This window comes from Hyalella azteca, unplaced genomic scaffold (genome assembly GCF_000764305.2).
Source record: "Hyalella azteca isolate HAZT.00-mixed unplaced genomic scaffold, Hazt_2.0.2 contig16177, whole genome shotgun sequence".
Classification (NCBI taxonomy): Eukaryota; Metazoa; Arthropoda; class Malacostraca; order Amphipoda; family Hyalellidae; genus Hyalella; species Hyalella azteca.
Window position 1 is genome coordinate 35,802 of NW_025946004.1, and position 18,258 is coordinate 54,059.

At 38.4% G+C, this 18,258-nt stretch overlaps 1 protein-coding gene across 1 annotated transcript in view; it reads left to right on the top strand.

Annotated features, from left to right (window-relative positions):
• LOC108670140 (polyhomeotic-proximal chromatin protein-like) overlaps nt 1–17,833 on the top strand; it is a 30,352-nt gene extending 12,519 nt beyond the window's left edge. The window contains exons 5-7 of the mRNA XM_018157592.2: nt 448–509; nt 15,062–15,636; nt 15,940–17,833. Of these exons, the coding sequence (XP_018013081.1) occupies nt 448–509; nt 15,062–15,636; nt 15,940–16,866 (1,564 nt within the window). The 3' untranslated portion in view covers nt 16,867–17,833. The remainder of the gene's footprint in view (nt 1–447; nt 510–15,061; nt 15,637–15,939) is intronic.
• The last annotated feature ends 425 nt before the right edge of the window (nt 17,834–18,258 follow it).

The window sequence follows — 18,258 nt, forward strand, 5'->3', positions numbered from 1 at the left end:
AATTTTTGTATTTTTTGGCAAGCTTTACAGACAAAATGACAGTTTAGGCTGGGGCTGTTGGCCCTACCCATTCCAATATTTTCATGTGTTTTGAGTAGGCTACATGTTTGTCCATTTATCTGCTTTATTTCAAGCCAATTTTGTGATATGTTGTGATATGTGTGGATATGTTGAGGATACTTTTTTTTTATTTCCAAGCATCCTTCTCATGCTGTCTCTTATACACATCTAGATGTGTATAAGAGACAGGTGTAAGCCCTAACATAGAAACTCTGCCTTAGAATAGCTCTTACTCAGTGTTAAAACTTAAGTGTAAGAGTAAAGTCATGTCAGAGACATTGCAAGTTTCTAAATAATCAAATATTCATTATAACGTAGCTCACGTGACTTATAGCTCATTTGTGGAATGTGTGGTAAATCGTGTATAAACATTGCAATATTTCGCAGTGGCCCCTGCAACGCAACCTGCACCCTGCAGCCTGTAACCTACAACCTGCAACCTGCAGCCTGTAACCTCGGCTGTTAGCCAGCATCTTCCCGCCAAGAGCACGACGCCATCTTGCCGCGCTGCGTGCCTGCGCCTTCCCTGCTTGCCGACGCTTCTCCGCGAACATTCAGCGAACTCATTCAGTGAACTTTCGCTAGACATATTCTGTGAGGTACATCAACGTACGTTCAGTGAATTTCGTACACGTGCACTTAGTAATCTTGCCTTACGTTCGTTCAGTAAATTTCGTACACGTGCATTCAGTGATCTTTCTCTACGCACATTCAGTGAATTTGTACACATGCATCGAATGAACTTTCTCTACATACATTCTGTGAATATGTTCATGTGCGCTCTGTGAACTATCTACACGCACGTTCAGTTAATTTCATCCAACTCACAACGTGTTTCGGACAACGTCCACAACGTCTCACCACGCAACCACGCGTATATCCATTCACCACGCCACCACGCGTATATCCACTCGCCACGCAACCACGGTGGCACGTCGACCTGCACCTATGGCCTGGCCTACCAATTCCTCCTGGATCATCACATCGAACAGGTCACGTGAGCTAAGCGAATAAATGCAAAATCAATTTATTGTGTGCTCATTATTTCGATCAGTTTCAGCCTGCCGCTCTTTGCCCCTTCTATCTGAATTTAGTAGATGATGCAAGTTCTGTTAGCCTTAAATAATCCTCTGATACGAGTCTAAAATACATATATATGGATAAATAAATAAATTTACCCCATAAGTAGGCTAATCTTTGCCTGTGAGACAAAATTCGCACCACACTGATTCTCTAGCTGATTGATGCTCTGCAGATAACTTGACTTGTTGGGCCCCATAAGAGGTTCTAACCCGCAAAGCTACACCTCTACTGCACTGCTCTTCATTCAAGTTATGAAAACAGTCCAAACCTGGCTGAAATTCAACAGAAGCAACTTACAATTCCCTCCCGTGATTTTTGGGGAGTGTTTCTGTAATACCAATAATGTCTATGCATCATCTCCCGTGCACCAAATCAGCCATCGATGAATGCTGTTTCAATTTGGCTTCCCCCCAATACAGCTCCAAGCTTCTCCCCGAGTGTTGCATAGTTGAGCTAATTGCACGGAGTTGCATGTTCGAGGCCAGCATCGCCCAATACAGTTATCACGTTCATTTTCCTGCCCGTGCGCATACATGCTACTACTGAGTAGATTAGCATTTGAACTAAAGTGCTTGGAGCCATAGACGATGTAAGGCACTGTTTCAGCCAGTTAGTCTTCACGGAATTTACATCCCAGCATGCTTCTTCCTCCGCAATTACCCCGATTCTCCACCCAATCAAACGTATCCGGACCCAACCTAACCTAATTGGGATGCATGCCAGAGGCCAGCATTGCCCAAAACCAGCATATTTTTCATCCTCCTTTCTGTGCATAAGCCTGCTAAAGGGCAGAGTAGACCAAGGGATTATATGTTAAAAGCCAAAGGTACAAATCCCCTTCATGGAAATTGACCAGCGAGCTAATGAGAAGTAAGCCACCAATACAATCGGTCTACGCCGTATTTAAAACCGCCCAACAGCTCTATCCCATGCCGTCTAACCTCCTCACGATTTTCGGTAAGCAACTCCCTACGCCATACCGCTGTTGATACACAGCCAGCACCTGTCTCTTATACACATCTAGATGTGTATAAGAGACAGCACTAGAGNGTGATGTACCTCCATTTGATTCAAGGACGAATGTTCGAATGCGCCTAGGAGACAGGCCTGGGGTATATTCACCAGAAAGACAACCATTGCATCAGCATGAAAGCAAATCATCACATCACAGCCGAGACGCACCAACTGGACTACATGGCCACTTGAGGGAAGATGAACGTTACATAAATGACATTAGAAGAGATATAAACTATCCCAATCAACGATATCAAAATGACCCAATTGAAGGTACTTGTGATTCTGCTGTCTCTTATACACATCTAGATGTGTATAAGAGACAGGGATAACAGCATGTGTAAGAAGTGATGGTATGGGTTATAAAGCATTGGAGAACAACATATTGACCGTTAACTATGTGGAGGAGCAGCTTGTGTGCTGAAGTGAGAAAAGAGTTTAAAGTTCGTGTGGTGAGATAGGTCAATTGACTACAGCTGCTTAGGTGCCCGGATGATAATATCTATAGCATTTAGATGGTTGATGTTGGCTCCAGGGCTGATTTGTGCGTTAATTTGCTGGTCTACGGCTGCGCAACCACCTAATTGACTATAGCAAGGTGGAGAAGCGCGCCATGTTAGGAACTGGAGCCAACAGCTGAGAGCCCAAATCTGGCATGTTGCGAGTGTTTCCGGCATGAAGATTTCTGGTCGGAGATAAATGCTGAAATTTGGTATACATCTGGTATGTTCGAACTTCATACATAGTATCTGCATAAGTTCCGCCTCTGATATTAAAACTGTAGTGAACGTTTCATAAATATTGTTTCATTTGACATTATCTTAACTTTGGGACGTTTCAGGATAAGTGTAATCGCACATAAGTATCTTGCGCACCCGGGTATAGGTTCTTTCAAAATAAAAAAAATTCTCAAATCGAAAAGGGTAATGAAGTTTACTTAAATCACAATCCAGCGTTTTGCGGACTGCAACAAAAGCATGTCAGACGTAGCTCGAACTCGCAGGGATGCATGCCAGAGGCCAGCATTGCCCAAGACCAGCATATATTTCATCCTCCTTTCCGTGCGTAAGCCTGCTAAAAGGCAAAGTAGACTAAGGGTAAGGGATTATATGTTAAAAGACAAAGGTACAATACGCCGTATTTAAAACTGCCCAACAGCTCTATCTCATGCCGTCCAACCTCCTCACGATTTTCGGTGAGCAACTCCCTACGCCATACCGCTGTTGATACACAGCCAGCACTCCAGAGTCCGGCCCGTCCGTTCGTCGCAGCTGTTTTCCCCCAGCATAACTCTACCTGCACGCTTACCCCGTCTCCCCGCCTTTTTTCACCGACTGCCGGACGGCTTTTCTTAGTTTCTGCTCACTTGACTGCATTACACTATGAAAAGAGGATCTATACGTGTTGTAACCTAACCTAATTCGGAATTTCGGATAAGCATCAAAGGTCTGTGAGAAAAGCCTCCAGTTAGCCATGCGATAATGGTGGAGAGTTGGGGTAAGTGTGGGGGGAAGAAGATGCTGGGGGATAGTAAGGCAGGGAAACAGTGATGTGGGGTTAACGTCTTGCGGAGTAAGTAAGGTGATGACGCATTACCGTTTGGTACAGTTCACATTTGTGGCAATGCAGTGTGGTCAGCGCCTCAGCGGACACTTAGGATAACAGCATGTGTAAGAAGTGATGGTATGGGTTATAAAGAATTGGAGAACAACATATGGATCGTTAACTATGTGGAGTAGCAGCTTGTGTGCTGAAGCAGTGTTGGTTTAAAGTTCGTGTGGTGAGATAGGTCAATTGACTACATCTGCTTAGGTGCCAGGATGACAATATCTATAGCATTTAGATGGTTGATGTTGGCTCCAGGGCTGATTTAAGGCTAAGCGTTAATTTGCTGGTCTATGGCTGCGCACCCCACTCGCATACCGCTGTTCGACTCATCTGACTCATTTGAGTGGTTACTGGTTACCCTTGCTTGTAAACATGAGAGCAATGAAGCTCGGATGATAGGGTGAGATCTAATAATAATAAGATTATTAGTCTTCGTTGTATCATATGTAGAAAATTGCGAAACTATATATGTCAGGATTTTCACCTATTGTCCCGCATCACGCAAGATCTGAAAATAAGGCTGGTTTTGTTTGAGTTTGAATGCCATGTGATGATCAATGATGTGACGAGTGACAACACTCACGACAGTGACTATTAGTGTACCTATATTTCTTTAGCAGATCTAAAAAATCTTTCATATTGAGCTGGTGTCTGGTATTAATATATTTATCTGGTATTTTTTCTGAAATCTGATATATTTAAAGCCTAAACTCTAAAGGGTTGCATGTTGCAAAAAAAAAACAAGATATTTTCCAATCCAAGCCCCAATGTGAATGTGCCAAACCCTGAGTTTTATTTAAAAAAAATTGGCAAAATGGTTTATTACTATTTCTCTATAATTGGTTTCAACTTCCTGTAGACTGGGCAGGGGTAGCCTGACTAGCCTCAAGGGGAATTTCACTGTCAGGGTCTGAGTCTTCAACAAGTAACAGTGGAAAATTGCGAAACTATATATGTCAGTTGTCAGGATTGTCATCTATTGTCCCGCATAACGCAAGATCTGAAAATAAGGTTGGTTATGTTTGAGTTTGAATGCCATGTGATGATCAATGATGTGATGACAGTGACTAGCTATTAGTGTAGTATATTTCTTTAGCAGATTTCAAAAAATCTGTTATATTGAGCTGGTGTCTGATATTGAGATATTTATCTGGTATATTTTCTGAAATCTAATATATTTAAAGGGTTGCATGTTGCAAAAAAACGAGATATTTTCCAAGCCCCAATGTGCCAAGATTTCATTAAAAACCCTGGGTTTTATTTAAAAAAAAATGGCAACATGGTTTATTACTATTTCCCTATAATTGGTTTCAACTTCCTGTAGTAGAATTTATGATCTTAACCCATGGCATTATATCATAACCATGTCTAATAATTTGTTTCAGATAATTATTAAATATTTTTAAACAACTTGCGCATTCAAGAAGATGCATGATTCTAGTATATTTATAGCTTTGCAGAATGAGAATGGCACGTGTTAGTAGATACTCAGATACTGAGAATCTACATTTTGGCTCAGAGCCTCAGTAGATACTGAGCCCAGTGAGCCAAAAAGTGTTCTGAATTTGAAACTGTTGAAAGGGAATGAAGCAAAATCTGAAATGGTAAAACAGAAGGGTGCACATTGTAATGATAAGTTTATTCAGAAATAGATCAGCTACTGGCTAAGAAGTCATCTCCTAGAGTGTGAAAATTTCATAGGGTATAGCTATGTAGGGTAAGAGATAGGTAGTGCACAAAAATTTTTTTTCCTCTGATTCTAATGAAAGTTATATATATATATATACAGCTGAAAAGAGAAAATTTTGGAAATAACCATATAAATATATGTGGTGAATGTGGTTTTCACTTTCAAAAAGTGAAAAATCAATGAATTTTTCCTTTCTTAAATTACCTTCAAAACTACTGGATTGTTCAGAACCTTGAGACTGTTTTCAGAGTAATTTTTGGTATTTAAATTCTTGATTATCTGCATATTTTTTTTAATTATTTCTAACAATTTGATTTTTGAGAAGTATCCTATTTACATAATTTTATACCTATGTCTATCCAAATTCCATCACTTAATGCCTCTTTTAACTTGATAATGAAGGATTGATTCAAAACATTGTTAAAGAAATTCAAACATTGTTAAAGAAATAAAAATGTCCATCGGTGCTCTGATTTTCGATTTACCAGTGTCAATAAAATATGTTTGATCTATTAAAAAAACTAATAAGAAAATTGTCAATAAAACAAATTTTCTGGTCTTTAATGAAACCTGCTTAAAGGAACAACTTTTACCAACCTATACTAACAACTACTATATCTGTAGCTTAGTGACCAATGCATAACAGGAAGGGTATCCTTATACCTGAAAAAAACAAGCCATTTCTAAAATTGTACACTAACAACCATGAAGATTCATATCCGAGAGGTACGGTATTTAGCAAATAAAACTTCTAATTCCTTTGACAAAGTACCAGATTTGGGCAAAGTAGGAAAAAGACCAGTAAATAAAGTTCCTATTGTCACATTATTGGAACAAATTCAGTATATTGCTTGGCTGTAACTTTATAATTTGGGTAAACAACAGGTGTGATGGAAAGCCATTCTGTGAAAAGATACTATGCAAAAATTCAAATTTTGAAAGCATGGCTAGGAAATTAGAATAAATGCGGTTTATCAATGTTTTGATCTCATTTAATTTAGATCAAAAAGAACAGAAGCTGAAAAAGCTGGTGCTCAAGCCAGTAAAGGTGAATTTTGTAAAAACAGAAGTTTGGAAATAGCTATTCGATTTGATAGCTTTGCAGTTATGGAAAGGGAAAGACAAATTATTGTTTGATTCAAGCTCCATGGTGAATTTGATAGATTTATGTTGGAGATTAAGATAGTCAAAGAAAAGACCCACATGAGAGCAATGCTTAAAAACAAAAAAAGTATCAACACATTGGTTATAGAAAATTGGCTTGAAATGAAGCGGACAATTGGCCAACCATGTAGCCTTGTGAAAACGCAGGAAAATAATGGCAAAGGTAGGGCTGAGTGGAAACCTCATGCCTAAAACCATCACTCTATCTGTAAAACTTGCCAGCAAATTCAAAAATTGAGTTTAGCACAGATAATTCAAGGAGAGATTTGAAAAAGTTGCAGTTAAAAGCCATGGCAAGGTCATTGACATTTTTAAATGATGAATTGAGACAGATATTGATGGTTTTAGAAAAAGGTATATTGGTAAATAAATTTTCTACATCAAAAGAGGCCATAGTCAATTCCTGAACATTGTGAAAACACTTCAGGCGATCTACAAACATGTAAGTTTTGTCCACAGTGTATTTGTTGGAGGTAAAACAGTTCAAAAGTGGAATAAAAATTTTTTTTATGTTTGAAAGTAGGAGTATTATAAGCAGCAAAATTGGGCAGAAATGACATTTCACATTCAAATCTGGTTTATGAATTTTGGGCAAACCATACAAAATACCGGGGACAGAGCCATAGACATGAAGTTGAAAGTAAGTTTCAAATGATAGTATAGCAAAATTTCAAGTTTTGTAGTAAATTATTAATTTTGTCCTCTATCTTCAAAACAATTTTAGCAATTGGCTAAGTAATTTCTTTAAATTTAAAAGGGTCGGTAGTAAGATTAGTAAGGCTACTGTTATAGTGATTACAATCAAGTAATACTACTCCTTTGCCTCTATCTGGCTTACAAATATTAAGGTCCTTATTTTTGGCAAGGTCTTTTTAATAAAAGGAATTCAAGCGGCTAGAAAAAACAGATGAGAAAATTTGAACAATTTAAAACCATGAAAATGAAGATAAGCTAAACTATACTTTGAAAATTGACAATAAATTCCTGAGGGTTGGTAATGAAAAAATTTTTTTATTCTAAGAGCAAGTTTTTCAGAAGCTTAAAAGCCAGATAAGGGCAAAGGAGTAGTATAAGTTGATTGTAATTGCTATAATCGTTATTGTTATCACTGACACTTCTAAATTTAAAGAATTATCAGAGCCAATTGCTAAAATAGTTATGATAGAGGACAAAATTGATAATGTACTCTGAAAAATTAAAGATTTTGCTATACTATCATATGAAACTTACTTTCAACTTCATGTCTTTGGCTCAAAGCTTACAGATGCAGAAGAAATGCTATATGGCTGCTGATATGAAGCTTGCAGTGGACAAGGTCGTTGTCAATGCTCAATGGCATGTCCATGGATACAGTAATATCACATTAATAATACGGTAATTAATGAATATGGTAATATATATTCAATAAAGGAAAAACAAGTAAAAATCACAGAAAATGTCATTTATTTTATATCTATATCATCTACAATGAAAAAGGAGGACTTCAAATTACTGTTAGTAATGGATGAGTACACTCTGCATGCTTCAAATGTTTCAAAATTAATTTTTATTGCAAGTGTCCTGGGTTACTTCATTCCCAGGGGTAAATCGGGACGGTTTTATTTTGCGTCTGGCACCTGACGAATAGCATATGGAATTTTTGTGAAAATGCCATTGGATAGCTCTCGCAAAGAGCTATAAAATGAGCCTAAACTTGTTTCTGAAATGTTTCATGGTAAGAAGTTATTAACAAAAAACCCTCAAAACCTTCCCTGTTTACCCCGTTTGACGGTACCAAATCTAATAGCTGTTTCCAAAATCTGTTTTTAGAAAATCTCAACATTTACTGGCTTAAGCACCAGCCATTTTCCAAACTTTGATAAACTGTGACTTTTGCATTTGCACTACTCTCCTAGCCATGCTCTCTGAAGTTGATTTTTTGTGCAGTATCTTCTCACAAAATGGCTTTTGATTGCACCTGGTGTTAACACAAATTAAAAAGCTCATGTCCAAGCAATAGACTGAAGTTGTTCCCAAGTGTGGCAATAGGAACGTTGTTCACTGTTTCTTCCTCTACTTTGGCCATGCATCTGAGGCTATATCAAATGAATTTAAAGTTTTATTTGCTAAATACCTTCTGGATGTAAATCTTCATGTGTTGTTAGGTAATAATTCTAGAATCAGCTCATTTTTCAGGTATAAGGATACCCTTTCTGTTCTTATGCATTTGTCACTAGTCTACAGATATAGTTGTGCGCAGTGCGCATCAGCGCACATTGTTATGACATCACAAAATTTCTATACTAGGTTGGGTGAGCATAAGGGCAGTGCACATTGGCCTCATTCTGCTTTACGTGTTCTTGCCATGCAGTGCAACACCTCTGTATTTGATAGTGATTTTAAAGTTCTTACTTCCACATCCGGTGTTAATGATCTACAAATTTTAGAATCCCTGTATATGTTCAAACAGGAGCCTAGTCTGAATGCTGCCTTTAGCTCCTTTCTTCTTGAAATAGTAAATAGATAGGCCATTTACTAGTGTTCATTTCATGTCTCATTTACTTGCTTTCTGTTTTAATAAATGACCATGGATTTTACTTTACTAATTGATTGTATCTGTGTTTCTAGGACTGAACTTCTGAACTGATCTGTGTTATGAACTTACCATGGAGCTGGTCTCCAAAACATTTTCTCTCATAAAGATATTGTGAATATTTGTGGTATTGTCTTTGCTTTTAAATTCCTGGTTAACTTTGGAAATAAAACTCTGAAAAAAATTTATTTGGAAAATGCGAATTTAAACACACACAAACCAATATTCATTATAATAATAATTTTCTTGATCCAACCAACATTTTTGCTGATTAGTTTAATCAAATTTGAGGTAATAATATCTTTTGGATAATAAAAAAAATTCTGGTATACAACCCCTGGCAAAAAGTATGGGATCACCAGCCTTGGAGGATGTTCATTCAGTTGTTTAACTTAGTAGAAAAAAAGCAGATCACAGACATGACAAAACTAAAGTAATTTCAAATGGCAACTTTCTGGCTTTAAGAAACACTATAAGAAATCAAGAAAATAAATTGTGCAGTCAGTAACGGTCATTTTTTTAGACCAAGCAGAGGGGAAAAAATATGGTATCACTCAATTCTGAGGAAAAAATTATGGAATCACCCTGTAAATTTTCATCCCCAAAACTAACACCTGCATCAAATTAGATCTGCTGGTTAGTCTGCATCTACAAAGGAGAGCTCTCCACACCTGGGAGAGCTGCTGCACCAAGTGGACTGACATGAATCATGGCTCCGAAACGAGAGATGTCAATTGAAACAAAGGAGAGGATTATCAAACTCTTAAAAGAGGGTAAATTATCACACAATGTTGCAAAAGATGTTAGTTGTTCACAGTCAGCTCTGTCTAAAATCTGGACCAAATACAAATAATATGGGAAGGTTGTTAAAGGCAAACATACTGGTAGACCAAGGAAGACATCAGAGCGTCAAGACAGAAAACTTGAAGCAATATGTCTCTAAAACCGAAAATGCACAACAAAACAAATGAGGAACAAATGGGAGGAAACTGGAGTTAACGTCTGTGACCAAACTGTAAGGAACCGCCTAAAGGAAATGAGATTTACATACAGAAAAGCTAAATGAAAGCCATCATTAAAACCAAAACAGAAAAAACAAGGTTACAATGGGCTAAGGAAAAGCAATTGTTGACCATGGATGACTGGATGAAAGTCATATGCAGTGATGAATCTCGAATCTGCATTGGGCAAGATGATGATGCTGGAACTTTTGTTTGGTGCTGTTCCAATGAGATTTATAAAGATGACTGCCTTAAGAGAACATGCAAATTTCCACAGTCATTGATGATATGGGGCTGCATGTCAGGTAAAGGCCTTGGGGAGATGGCTGTCATTACATCTTCAATAAATGCACAAGCTTACATGGATATTTTTGACAATTTTCTTATCCCATCAATTGAAAAGATGTTTGGGATGATGAAACCATTTTTCAAGATGATAATGCATCTTGCCATAGAGCAAAAACTGTGAAAACATTCCTTGGAAAAAGATACATAAAGTCAATGTCATGGCCTGCAAATAGTCCGGATCTTAATCCAATTGAAAATCTTTGGTGGAAGTTGAAGAAAATCGTCTATGACAAGGCTCCAACCTGCAAAGCTGATCTGGCAACATCAATGAGAGAAAGTTGGAGGCAGATTGATAAAGAGTACTGTTTGTCACTCATTAAGTCCATGCCTCAGAGACTGCAAGCTGTTATAAAAGCCAGAGGTGGTGCAACAAAATACTAGTGATGTGTTGGTGTGTTCTTTTGTTTTCCATGATTCCATAATTTTTTCCTCAGAATTGAGTGATTCCATATTTTTTCCCTCTGGTTGGTCTAAAAAATTAACTGTTACGCACAAAAATTAACCGTTATGCACAATTTTTTTTTCTTGATTTCTTATAGTGTTTCTTGAAGCCAGAAAGTTGCCATTTGAAATGACTTTGATTTTGTGTCATGTCTGTGATCTGCTTTTTTTCTACAAAGTTAAACAACTGAATGAACATCCTCCAAGGCTGGCGATTCCATAATTTTTGCCAAGTGTTGTATATCTGGTATCTGGGCTTGCAATCTGGTATGCCCAGCAAAAAAAAAATTAGCAATGCTGATAAGTATAAAGCAGCCACTATAAGTACATGCAATATTATTGAACAATATTGTTTGCACAATATATTGATGGCAGCCACACTATATATTGCTCAGTAATATTGAGTGTCTAGGAACCGCAGTGAGAAATTGTGCAATCTCATCCCCAGACACACAACCATACTTTGCTAACTGTCCCTGCCAGACTTTCAGGGAGTCAACATGTTGCACAAAACTAAATCGTGTTGTGTCATACTTGATGCCCCGCAAGTCATATTTGTGTATAATATAAAGAAGGGAGGCATGCAGAAAAGGAAAAGTGTTCCAAGCACTGGTTTATTGTAGGGGATAGGGTCATTAACAAAAAATTACTTGATGAACTAAGAGCATTTTGCAATCAGCACTTTCTACTGTTCCAACTTCTTTGAATTAGTGTAATATGTGCATTTAACATCCCATTAAACTGGGAGACCAAAATAGAGCTCAAAAAAGTTCGAAATAAATATCTTCCAGTGGCCATTAGAAGGACACATGATTGACACAACCACTTTGAACAACAACTAGGTCTGAACTGAGCAAATATTGTTCACTGTTGCCCCCAGAGGACACAAATTATTCTACTTTGCACAATATATTTTCCAGCTTTCGAGCATCCCATAATCTATAGCTTAACCTGTCAATGTGGGCCCTAGATGCTCAATTATATATTGGGCAACCCAAAATATTGATCAATAATATTTCTTGTCTAGAGGCTGTGTGAAAAGGTTGTCATATCCATGCACAGCTCCACTGATAGCACAGGTCTGCAAAAAAATATATTTTCAAAGAATTGTTTTGATTTTGTTACTTGATCTTCATGACATTTTTTTACTCTGATTACAACAATGATATTGTTTTTTTTTCTATCACATAATAGTTAGATTTGCCTATGAATTTTTAAAATCACAAAAACTACAAAGAACTGTTAATTTTGTACTAATTTTTATTGCTTTGACATGAAGTAAAAACAAAACACAACAATATTTAGCTAAAATGTGGATAGTAATGATACATATGTGCTGCAATGTTATTATTAGTCTTTGTAACAATGATTTCTTTTCCTATTGATGCTTCTTTTTCTGTTTTTTTTTGCCGTGTTCAATTTTCATGTGTGTTCTCCAATTTGAACATCATCAGTAGTCTGTCATCATATTGATGTTCCATCAATGTTGGTATCTGCACTCTCTCATATCTTGTGCTTCATGTTCATCTCCAAGATTTCCTTAATAGTAGTCCACATGTGAGTGAAAGAAATGGTTTTTAACACTTGTGTTGCAGCCCAGCATGTTGTGATTTTATAATGATTAAGCAAACAGAAGTTTGTAGTTTAGATTGGTTTTGTTTTTGAGAAAGCCTGTTACAACTGTTTCAAATGAATTTCTGCCATTCTTTCCTTACATTTTCATTTTTTGACAGAGGTTTTGTCTTTTAAAAAATTTTTATGCTAGACCCTACAAAGGTCCCCTCTCTCTGCCTAGAATCAGATAAGAAAGGAAAATTTTTCCTAAGATCTTGATTCACTCTTTTTCTTCGCTTAATGCTTCAATAAATTGTTCTGTTATATTATTAATTGCCGGGATCTGTTGCTTGGCATCGCCCCAGTGAGGGCAGTGGCTCTGGGGGAGGAGGAGGGAGCAGAGGGTCCACTCCAAGAATGGCAAAGAAGGATGGGAGTGACAAAAGGAATGCTGCAGTTGGTCCAAGGTTAGACCAGAAGTCCAGTGGGGTTAACGAGGTGGGGTGTGACGGGCAGCCAAAGAGGTGATGGGTGGTGTGATCCAGAGTGGAGCTGGGAAAGGGCACTTCTGGCCACTATGGGGAGGGACTGCTTGGTAGATGAGATGGAGGGGGCAGGGATTAGCAACACCTTGCTGGGAGCTGCTGATGACAGGTAGTTGGAGACAGCAGAGCTGTGCAGGGTGCTGAGAGCAACAGAGTCGGAGTTGGGTAACTGTTCTGTACTGTTCTGTAAGCCTCAATTTGATGTTAACTTTGTCTTTTGAAAATTTTAATTCTGGAAATTAGAATATTTCTTGTTGGCCATATCTGCCTGACATAGTTTTTACTGTCACGCCTATTCAATTCAGAGGAAATGAGGAAACTGTTTACCCACTTGGCTGGCCTTGTAACATTGAAGCTATTTTTAGATACCAATCCACCTAAAGAAGCTGAGGTCATTGAAAACAAGCACAATAATTTTATAGTATTCTTTCAACTTGACTGAGTTTACGGAATGCATATGTAAGCATATTGATTACCATTATGAAGTATTACTTTCAAACTCCCTTTTGATAGTGTTAAAAATGGCGGACAAAGCTGCAGTGAAATGACTAGTAACTGAATTTACGAAGTAAGAAAAAGTCAATCTCTAAGAAGTTCGGATGGTTGTTAGACTGCTGACTATTTGAGGAAAAAATGAACAATAAAATAAATAACGAATATCGATGTCCCTACAAGTTTACGGAATGCATATTTAAGCATATTGATTACCATTATGAAGTATTACTTTCAAACTCCCTTTTGATAGTGTTAAAAAGTTTTCGTTTTTCTAGTTCACAAGTGATGTCAAATATTTTTTGATTCCTGGTACATTGTTGCAGAGGACAAGGTGTCCCTCTTGTGTAAAAAAATTGACAAATTTATTTCTTAAAACAATCAAATACAAAGAACGCTGTGCCATGGTGATATGATACATATTTATATTATTTAGTAACCTACCCAATTAAATATATCTTGCTTTCAAGATGTAAATAGAGTTTTCCTGGCATTTTTGGAGCCGTGAGATTCTAGATGAATTAACTCCGATCTAATTGATAACAAAAATGCATGATTGGGCTGCAAAATGCATTGAAAATTTAGCACTTTGGAGCCATAGTGTTCCAGTAGTTAGTTGAAAAATTCCAATTCTGCCCACAAGCAGCCTGGCAGGCAGTACCATCTAACCGGGTAATAAGGGGTGGTTTTGAGCATTTTTTGTCAATAACTTCTTACCATGAAACATTTCATAAACAAGTTTATGTTCATTTTATATCTATGTAAAATATTTTTTCTATCTATATAAAAAGTCAAAAAATCATAAAAAACATACTTTAAACAGAAAAAAATATTCTAGTGACAACCATCATATTTTTTGGAGAAATGAATCAAAGTTTAGATTAATTACTTGTCATTTTATGTTGCCCAGTGCTCAGTTCTATCTATGAAATTCTCTGCACAATTTTGTGATGACCAATGATGCATTGATTTTTTGGTAAGTGAAGTTTTTTGCTGAGTGAGGTAGATTTAATAATAATTTATTGTTGTTAATTTAATAATAATTTATTTGTTAACTGGAGCCTTTGCTAATTGAGGTTCTACCGTGAATGCATTTTTATGGGTATCCCTTATTACCCCGCCTTGCAGAAATGGCCGACATTTTGGGGGGAATAAGTTATACAAATTCCATCAATCATGTTTTTAATTCAACACCTTTGTGCAACTTTCGTGTATGTGCAATTTTTTTATTAGGCGAATATTTTTTACTACAAACCTCAGCAGAGGTAAATCTCAAAAATCTCATTTTTCACAATTTTTTCAGGGATTTTTCAGAGGTAGTAATTGTATGATTTATTAACTTGTTTTATGCTAAATAGATAGTAAAAATGTTGATCTCTATGCCACTATTTTTAGTTTTGCAATATTTTGATAAGTTTAGCTGCTACAAAATTTCTACAAANAAATTTTCCAGTAATGAGTAAATAGTAAATGCTCTTTGTCTCGGCAGATTCCTTGCAGCAGATGCCGCAGCTGCAGCAGATAATAAAACAGCTGCAGCAGATAATACAACAACAGCAGCAACAACAGCAACAGCTGCAGCAGCAACAACAACAGCTGGATCAGATACAACAGCTGCAACAACAAAAGCAGCAGCAGGCACAACAGCAGACACAACAACAACAACAACAACAACAACAGATTCAACAGATAGAACAACAGCTGAAACAACATTGGGAGCTGCGTCAGTTACAACAGCAACAAGAACAACAGGAGCTGCAGCAACAACAGATTAAGCAGCTAAAACAAGAGCTGCAACAACAGGAACTGCAGCAGTTACAACAGACGCAGCAACAACAGATTCAACAGATAGAACAACAGCTGAAACAACATTGGAAACAGCACGAGATACAACTGATAGTGCAAGAGATAAAACAAGAGTGGAAGCTGCTGGAGTTAGAAGGACAACTGAAGCTGCAGCAACAACAGATTAGGCAGCTAAAACAAGAGCTGCAACAACAGGAGTGGAGGCAGTTACAACAACTAGAGCAAGTAAAACGGGAATTAGCAGACCGTCATGACCAGGTAATAAGGCCTGGTGCCCACACAGATTTCAGAAGCAGCAGATTCATCAATATATTTATTTTGGCTACACACACCGTAGAAGGTCATTTTAGTTTCAGACTTTTCATTTGAAAGCAAAATATCGTATCCCTGAGTCATTCTTGTCCCTTGTATGTGTCCATGTAATGGGTACACCCCACCCTAAATGAAACTTTTCATATTCTTCTTATTCCCAAATATTGACAATTCTCAGTTATTCATACAGAGCAAATTCAGCCGCCATGTTGCCCGAGAAATGCTTACAAACCTCATAATTTTCCGCAGCCGGATCCCTCGCCCCAGTCCATGATCGGTTCTGTGAACTCCGCCGCTGTGGGGCCACACTCAGGAGAGCCTTTCCCTGCGTCTTCAGGCCTCACAACATTGAACAATCCTGGCATATCACAACAACAACAACAACAATGTGTGAGACCCACGGGTTCTGACGTGGTGAAGCCCATGAACGCTGGGGGTGCTCCCATTGGTCTTCTTGGTGGTGCGGCGGGGCCCATCATGGTGCCAAGCAGCCCTCTGCAGCAGCAGAAGGTCTACAACAGCTCCTCCATCACCGTAACGTTACCAGCCAATCTCTCCTCATCACTACAATGTAATACGAACCTTTCTCTGAATCTGGCATCTTCAGTTCACTCTTCTCTTGGTAATATTCCATCGTGTTCTTTGATGGGTCCATCTTGCACGTCCATCTTCCCTGGAGGCGCATGCACCATGGCTCCCACTGTAAACAACTCCTTCAGGCAGCAGCTCGCGCCTCCACCTTACACTTCAACTGCCATGAATGTCCCCAACATCCCTATTTCTGCTTCTCTAAAAGTTGCATTGTGCAGCGGAGGTGACATCTCAAACACTTCGCTGTCACACATCTCTCAAGCTCCTAATATAGTCGCTTCGTCCAGCCCTGCTTTTACCGACAGCAACAACTTGAGCCTACAGTCTTCCTCGCCATGTACCTCCACAATGACAAGCTCTTCTTCTGTCCTTGCTACCACTAGTGGATCAGCTACTCTTCCTAATGAAAAAACTGAAGTCATGAACTTCATCAAGCAAGAACCTATGGATATGGACGCCAGGAAGGAGCCCTCGTCTCCTGAGGGCGCTGATGTCGAAGTAAAGATGGAGATCAAGACCAGAGTTAAAGATGAGCCGACTTCACCTGAGAGCGACTTCAATTCAAAAAATGTTGATGGTCTCTGATGCTCCATACATCTAATGCAAGTGTGCGCTGGTTCGTGAAAGAAGCGATAGTAACTTAGCATCACAAGATGTTTGTTTGGAAACCCATGAATGAATCAAAATCCGTTCCTAGCAGCATAGCTTGATACAGTGTGTGTGTTTCCAGACATGTGTAGGTTTTTTTTATCATTCGAATGAAATAAATTTTAGGTACATGTACACATCCATCATGCATAGTGTCCAGTGCCCAATTGCGCCCGTGCAACTGTTCTTGCTGTCCTGTTCGATCCTGGGGCATTTGATCTTGGGCTGATTTGATGTCAGACGGTTTACTGTGTGCTGCTATGATGCCGGTTGGTTTAATCGTGGGCTGATTTGATACCAGGTGCTTTGATCGTGAGCTGGTTTCAAGCCGGGCGGTTTAATGCCAGGCGCTTAGATCGTGGGCCAGGCGTTCTGATTCGGTGGATGGATGCTGGCGACTTTCTTGTGTGTTGAACTGATGCTCTCAGCAGGTGCTTTCGATTTTATGTCTATTTGTCTTGCATTTTACTCACACTTCTAAATTTGAATAGCTAAGATTTTTCCTCCTTCAGAAATTAATGTTGAAATGTAGATGAGCAAAAAATTTGTTTGTAGTTTGGGATAATAATTGGTGTGTACATCATAATAACTTATAGTTTTATGTTACCTGCAAATTCAGTGAGGCTGTGATTTCTTAGTTAAGGATGTATATTTGCTAGAGTTATGCATATATCTTCTGACGAGTTAAATGTAATGCTCTCACACACGGTTTGGGCCTAATGCCAAACAACCGCAACCGTCTGTGCTTGTCAGAAGTCCTATGGGACTTCGTGTTCTTAGGGATGCATTGTTCTTGAGCGCCCCACCGCTGAGCTCGCGGTGTCAGACTGCGGGTCCCAGTTGTGGGGGTTAAGTTTTTATGTAGGTAGGATTCCTTACATTCATTAAGTTATTATGTAGGCAGGATTCCTTGCATTCATTAATTTATTATGTAGTTAGGATTCCTTACATTTCCCTTCTCTGTCTCTCGCGTGAGGGCGGCCGATGTCCCGTGTAAGCGACCTCTTGTTCGAGTGTCTTCGTTTCTGCTGCTCTTCACCTGTCCCTCATTGTCACTTCGTCTCTTTGAGATGCCAACGCTGCTTCTTTCGAGCCAGCTTCAGCGGGCTGGACATCCGAGATCATCTGCCCTTTGTGGGTGATGATAAATTTGAGACTTAGAATAATTGAGACCTGCTGGCGATATCTTTTTTACCTCCGGTGCCAAATAGCTTGTTGTTTGAAGAGCTACCAAACCATTCTTCTACTACTACTACTTGTTGTAAGTTTTTGAATCTTACGTGCACGAGTAGCAAACGAGGGAATTCCATTTAATATAGTATAGTAGTT